The sequence below is a fragment of the Pelobates fuscus genome, chromosome 1 (genome assembly GCF_036172605.1).
Source record: "Pelobates fuscus isolate aPelFus1 chromosome 1, aPelFus1.pri, whole genome shotgun sequence".
NCBI lineage: Eukaryota > Metazoa > Chordata > Amphibia > Anura > Pelobatidae > Pelobates > Pelobates fuscus.
In genome coordinates this window covers 218,045,146-218,052,165 of record NC_086317.1, presented here as the reverse complement: position 1 = coordinate 218,052,165, position 7,020 = coordinate 218,045,146, and the positions used below count along the sequence as shown (strand labels likewise).

Below are 7,020 nucleotides of genomic sequence, written 5' to 3'. Positions count from 1 at the left end.
TACACCTGACACACTTTGACATATTACTATAGATATATACATTTCCGCTCCATAACGTGCTTAATGGCTGCCATACTAAATAGGATGTGACAGGGGGACACCCTTCTTCCATCCTAGAGATTGTGTTCTCTCTTTCTCACACACACTTGTCCCTAAATCCAGATAATGTGGATTTGTGCAGTATACCCTGATAACATTGTGTGTAATCCTTCACACACTATCCCCCCCACACCCCCTATAACATTGCGCGCTCCCTCATGGCCGTTCACGAAGCGCGCTCCCACACCTCCCTCGTGCGCGCTCCCCGGCGGTGTTCTTTCGCTGTCTCCGGTGACGCCGTATTTCTCTAGGGCAGATCTCCGCCAGCCCGGCCTCAGCTTGCCATCCTCCGGTGCAGTGCGACCATCACAGTGCCCGGTAGCAGGCCGAGCCCAGTTCCACGCCGTCCCCAGTTATTTCCGAACTAGGTGGGGGCCCCGTGGCTCGGTGAAGCGCCCCCTCTTCTCCTCCCTCCCCCTTTACCCCTGCACCGATTCCGTCCGTAGAGGGGCCCCTTCCCGGAGCAAATATTCCGGAGAAAAAGAGACTCCCGGAGCGGACAGCAGCGGAGATGGAGGCGGTGGGGCCCGGTGAGTGTTGGGGTGTATAGGCCTCACCTGGGGCTAGGTATGGTGGAGGAGGGAGGTCAGGCCTCACCTGGGTTAACCCTTGTGGGGGTGAAGGGTCCTATCACTGTGTGCGGGGAGAGGGCTGGCAGGCGAGCTGCGTGCTGTTTACACGGGATTGTGTACATATGGGTCAGAATGGCAGCAGCAGCAGGTACTGGAAGGAGTGATACCAGCTTGGCATGGCAGGGTATCAGCTGGGCAGGGGGCTGGAGATGTCTTGGATAGATCAGAATGTGGAGGTGTAGCCTGTGTTCGTGTGTTGGTATACAGATTCTAAGTAAACAATGCGAGGATATTTTTAAGGCTGCCTTTCTATTGTAGTTTGAGTGACTGCCTTGTTGATACTATGTTGCATTGAACGTTCTACAATAGAATTCTGTGCCAGAGGCATGCCAACTGACTGCTTCACAGTGCATTCACCACTCCAGCACAACACTAGAATACGTCAGGTGTTTTGAAATGTTAATCATGTGGAGGGGAAATAGACTTGAGCGTTGGCAACGTGCGATTTTGAAACTAGATTGAGGAAGAATTCCTCTATAAACACAGAGCAAACGTACAAAGATATCTTGCACGTGAAGTTCATGTGTAGTCTGGATCATCGGGAATCGTTAAAGGTCACAGTGAGGTTTCATTGTCTGTCTTGTGGGAGCAGTGATGCATTGCTTTAATGAGAACTGTAAACTGTCTTTCCGCTTCCTACGCTGAGATACCAGCAGTGAGTGCAGTGGGCGTCTTAGACTGGTTCCCTCTAGCTAGTATCTTGCTTACACACACCTTGTTCCTGTGGTTGCGCAATGACAATGTTTCATAGTTTGGCTAGCAAGTGGGAATTCCTCTTTTTACACATGTCATAGTCAGTATTTATATATAATGTAGAATAGGAACACTAATTTAGGCAAAAGGTAATTTTCCTAAACATAACTGTTCCCGGTTTAAAATGTATATATTTTTTTATTTTATTATTTTTTTTACCCCCTACCCTATTACCACCACCACCACCAATTTCAGTTAGTGTCAACTTGGGTCATATGTTTCTTTTAGCCAGCATCTTTAAGTGTGTGTTCTTTAGTTCTCATTTTTGTTTGATGAATTGCCAAAGAACTGATGGGTTTCAAGCAGTGCTTGATTGTATTTACATATTTTACGCATTGTTTCAGTAGTATACTTGCATTAATGTACGTTTGTGGTGAACACATGCAAAGTCTCAGATCCGTAAAACAAGCATTTCTTAAATGCAGAGGTGTTTTTTTGTTGTGTGTGTGTGTGTGTGTGTGTGTGTAAAAGATTGGTAAAATACACTTGCATTATCTTGTCACGTCCCCTTTGGCTCATCCAACATACATTCCCACACTCTCTGGGCACCAACACTACTTAAAGGACCACTATAGTGCCAGGAAAACAAACTCGTTTTCCTGGCACTATAGGGTCTTTAGGTCCCTCCCCCCACTCTCGCCGGGCTGAAGGGGGAGGTAGGGGTTACCTTTTTCCAGTGCCGGGCTCCCTCGGCGTTAGGGAAATCTCCCTCTCCAGACTTCAGCTTTGAATGCGCATGCGCGGCAAGAGCTGCTCACGCATTCAATCAGTCCATAGGGAAGCATTTCTCAATGCTTTCCTATGGACGTCAGCGTCTTCTCACTGTGATTTTCACAGTGAGAAGCGCGGAAGCACCTCTAGCGGCTGTCAATGAGACAGCAAATAGAGGCCGGATTAACCCTATTGTGAACATTGCAGTTTTCCCTGAAACTGCTATGTTTACAGCTGCAGGGTTAACCCTAGATGGACCTGGCACCCAGACCACTTAATTGAGCTGAAGTGGTCTGGGTGCCTATTGTGGTCCTTTAAGTAAATTTAATATTCCAATATTTGATATCCCTTACCCCCATGTGAATAAATAAGATTACTTGCCTTTTTCCAGCGCAATGTCATTTGAGGGGGCATGGTCTCCCCTGACCATGGTCCAATTCGATGCATTGAGGACCTAATGCAGACATCCAAGCTTTTCCATAGGAAAACATTGAATATAAGGCATTACTATGAGTTTCTTTGTCATGTGACCCGGGGAACTTTAGTGCTAGCAATACAGATTTGTATTGCTAGCACTATAGTATTACTTTAACTCTTCAAAATGTTTTACATTGCAAGGTTAAAAGGACAGAACCACTGCACCCAGAGCACTTCATTTAGCAGAGGTGGGTGACTTTAGTGTCCCTTAAAGACTTGACATTCCTCCCAAATATATATGGAGAATTTGTTTTATATAAGTTTGGTAGATATCTGTGTAGGGTGCCATGTTATATACTGATAAGATCCGTAACACGAATCCAAGGCAATATTTTCTCTGCTATCATATAGATTAGTCATTAATTATGACTTTAATCTGATGGCTATTTACTTTTGTGCACTTAATTTTCTGTTTTGTTTTGTTTTTTTTAATTTTTTTTAGTTGCTCTAATTTAGCAGATACAAATCTATTGTTTGACTTCCTGCTTTATCAGATATCAAGGTCTCTCTGTTCCTGACAGAAACACAATAGAATAGTATGAAGTTGCCTTTATTATAATGGCAGCAAAAAGTAGTGTGCCTGTCTTGTGGTGGTGTTTTAATTTTTTTTTTGGTTCTTCATTCATGTTCTGTTCAAATGTATGTAAAGTATTTTTAGATTGTACTGTCACTCAATGCTTGTAGATTGTACTCTAGTGTACTTGCCATGCAAAGTGTCAGCGTGTCAATATTGTCAATATAATCTATACAGTGTTATTACTTTGTGTGTGCGTGTTTATATTTATATATCACACACTTTTAGATTTTTTAGATTTTATTTTTTTTAAATTCGTTTCTTTGTTAGTAAAATATTAAAGGGATACTATAGTCACCAGAACAACTACAGCTTATTGCATTTGTTCTGGTGAGTAGAACCATTACCTTCAGGCCTTTTGCTGTAAACACTGCCTTTTCAGAGAAAATGCAGTGTTTACATTACAGCCTAGTGATAACTTGGCTGGCCACTCCTCAGATGGCTGTCAGAGATCCTTCCTGGGTTATGGCTGCCTAAAATGCATCCAAACATTCAGTGTCTCCTCCCTCTGCATGCAGGCACTGAACTTTCCTCATAGAGATTCATGGATTCAATTCATCTCTATGAGGAGATGCGGATTGGCCAGGGCTGTGTTTGAATCATGCTAGCTCTGCATCTTTGTCACTCAGCCAATCCTATGTGGAAGCATTGTGATTAGATCAGGCTACCACTTCTGCTGATGTCAGCAGACTGCTTGTTTTTCTGAGGCAAACAGCATGCAGATATACAGCTTCAGGCTTGAATACAGTAAGAATTTGCTATATTTATGGAAGCATGAGGGGCCCAGGGGGCCTAGATGGTGGTTTTAACACTATAGGGTCAAGAATACATGTTTGTGTTCCTGATCCTATAGTGATCTTTTTAACATAAGGCTGAAGCAGTAGCTGTGCCATCACTTGCAGTGAAGAGTTCCTTTATTTTTTAGTATGAATAGAATATACTAAATGCTTTAGAAAGGGGGTGGGGTCAAAATTGCTAAATTGAATTCAATTTGTATTGAATATGTAACTATGAATTATTTTCCTTTTCTCCCCTTGCATTTAGGCCCTCCACCGACCAATCTCTTCCAACCTCCGCGGCGTCCTGGCTTGGGAACTCTTGGAAAGCCAATTCGGCTTTTAGCCAACCACTTTCAGGTTCAGATCCCGAAGATTGATGTCTACCACTACGATGTGGACATCAAGCCTGAAAAGAGGCCCAGAAGAGTCAACCGGTGGGAATTCTTATCATTACTCTATTGGTGTTGCTTAGTACTTGTTAATGGCTTTAATGAATTAATGGTTTGTTGTTGTTGTGTTTTTTGTTTTTTTTTTGTTTTTTACCTGCATATGCAAAGCCTAGTAAATATCAAACCTAACCTTTTGATGCTCCAGGATTACCTCAGTAACTTCTGCTAATATGTTTTCTTTTGGATATATTTAGGGAAGTGGTTGACACAATGGTTCGTCATTTCAAGATGCAGATATTTGGAGATCGTCAGCCAGGGTACGATGGCAAAAGGAATATGTATACTGCACACCCACTTCCAATTGGGAGAGACAGAGTGAGTATAATTTTATACACATATTTTTTTTTAATGTTTTCTTGATTTACCTTTTATTTTTTCCCTTCAGATTAGAGGCAGTGCTTTACCAATGGAATTTCTAATCTGGAGGGAAAAATAGGCAGGCAATTCTCCAACTTTTTTAAGACCCTCCACTTAATTAACTACATTCCTTTAAATAACATCTCACCTCAAACAACCCCAGTTCTTTGCCTGCCTTCGGCAGGGGAGGTGTGCAGGTTTTTTTCGCACAGGAAGCAGGTGAGAAGGGCTGAGGCTCGGCAGGCTCTGCTTCCTTTCAAGGTAAGTACAGCGGACGCCGTGTTCAGCTGTTTTTTACGCCGTCTCGTCCGGGCCAGGTGCCGGTCAGACGAAGGACGCAGGCGTGCGTCGGCTGGGAGGTCCTGCGGTGGAACGTACGTACAGGTTACGTTGCGTTCCACCAGGGATTCGCGGAGCGCTATGCACATGCGCAATGCGAACCTGGATACAGGCGCCAAATCTGAACTTGGCGTTTCTCGTTCAGTGGCTACAGGACTTAAAGGAGCAACTTCCAGCAGCAACCTCTGTTTGCCAGGAGCTATCAGATCTGTTGGAAGTGTGTTTCTCACCTGCCCTCCAACACACTGTGAGGCCATTTAAGGTAAGACATTTAGCTTTAATTTTAAATGGCTCTAGCCTGAATCTTAAAGGGGAAATAAAAAAAAAAAAAAATTTTTTTTTTTTTTATTTCTCTTTCTTTCCTCAGTATGTCTAATCCAGAGATTCCGGAGAAAGTTACAGAAAAGGGGAAATGCTCTACAAAATCCAAGCATTTAAGTTGCTCAATATGTTTCCAACCTATGCCGGATGGATATAAAAATAAAGTTTGTTCTCTATGTTCCAAAGAGGCTTTGGAGGAAGCTAAAAAATCTGAAATGTCCACATTTCTTAGCTGGTTACAGCAGAGTATGCAGCAAACATTTGTGGATATGCATTCGGCAGCTATGCAATCAGCCCAGGCTTCGGTTTCTCAGGATTTACAGGTAGTAAAACATTCAAAGAAAAGGCTGAGAACCTGGGAAGATTCAGATACAAGTACTTGTGCTTCTGATTCTGGAGAGGATTCAGCTAGTGATTCATCTGAGGAGGAATTTGCTTTTCCAGAAGAAGCCATAGGGAAATTGGTAAAGGAAGTGCAGAACATTATGGACAATGGAGTGTCTGGGAAAAGAACTAAAGTTTTATACCCTTACATCCACAACTTAAGGAGTTGGTTTTGAGAGAATGGAAATACTCAGGTCGCAAACCTTTTATTTCAAAACACTTTAAAACTCTTTTTTCCATAGAAGCGGACCAGGACTGCCTGCTGGATACAGTCCCTGTAGTGGACGTCCCTATAGCTCAGATTGGGAAGAAAACGGTGTTACCTATTGGTGACTCAAGTGGTTTAAGGGATGTGATGGAGAAGCGGATGGACTCGTCCTTAAAGAAGATGTTTGTTTCTTCAGCGGCCCAAGTGAAAGCTCTTATCGCAGGAACATCTGTGGCTAAAGCCCAAAAACATTGGCTAGAAGAACTAGAGAAGGTTTATGCAGGAGAGTCAAAGGAAGATCCAGTGAAGCTATAAAAAAATATCAAAATGTCGGCAGATTTTTTGGTAGATGCTTCCTCAGAAAGTCTAAAATTGTCTAAATATTTGGGTCTAATGACAGTATCTAGAAGAGCAATTTGGCTTAGAAACTGGTCAGCTGACGCGGCATCAAAAAATTATTTGTGTGACTTACCCTTTGAAGCTGGAAGACTATTCGGGTCTAAACTAGATGATCTGTTAAAACAGATGAAGGAAGGCAGGAAGCCTTGCCTGAATCCCAGAAGAGACAAGTTTGGAACCGTAAAGTGGGGATTCAGCCCTCATTTAGAAGTTCCTTTTGCAGGAACTACTATAGGGGTCAACAAAAGAAAGTCTTCGATTATAGAAAGAAAGAAAGATTCACGGACAAGAGAAATAAAATGTTGTGACGCCAGGCCAGTGGGAGGAAGATTGTCTCACTTCCTACATCACTGGGAAAGTACGACATCGGATCGCTGGGTTCTCTCAGTAATAAAGTACGGGTACAGTCTGGAACTGACAAATACCCCGAGAATTTTTTTTTTTATGTTCCAAAGTTCATTCTCAGGAAACAGAGTTAGCTTTGATGCAAGAAGTGTCAAGACTCATGCAGAAGAGTTGTGGAAGAAGTACCCCTAAG

At 42.9% G+C, this 7,020-nt stretch overlaps 1 protein-coding gene across 1 annotated transcript in view; it reads left to right on the top strand.

Moving 5' to 3' along the window:
• The first annotated feature begins 304 nt into the window (after positions 1–304).
• Positions 305–7,020, top strand: part of LOC134611136 (protein argonaute-4) — a 66,166-nt gene continuing 59,450 nt past the window's right edge. The window contains exons 1-3 of the mRNA XM_063454738.1: positions 305–629; positions 4,291–4,459; positions 4,669–4,789. Of these exons, the coding sequence (XP_063310808.1) occupies positions 611–629; positions 4,291–4,459; positions 4,669–4,789 (309 nt within the window). The 5' untranslated portion in view covers positions 305–610. The remainder of the gene's footprint in view (positions 630–4,290; positions 4,460–4,668; positions 4,790–7,020) is intronic.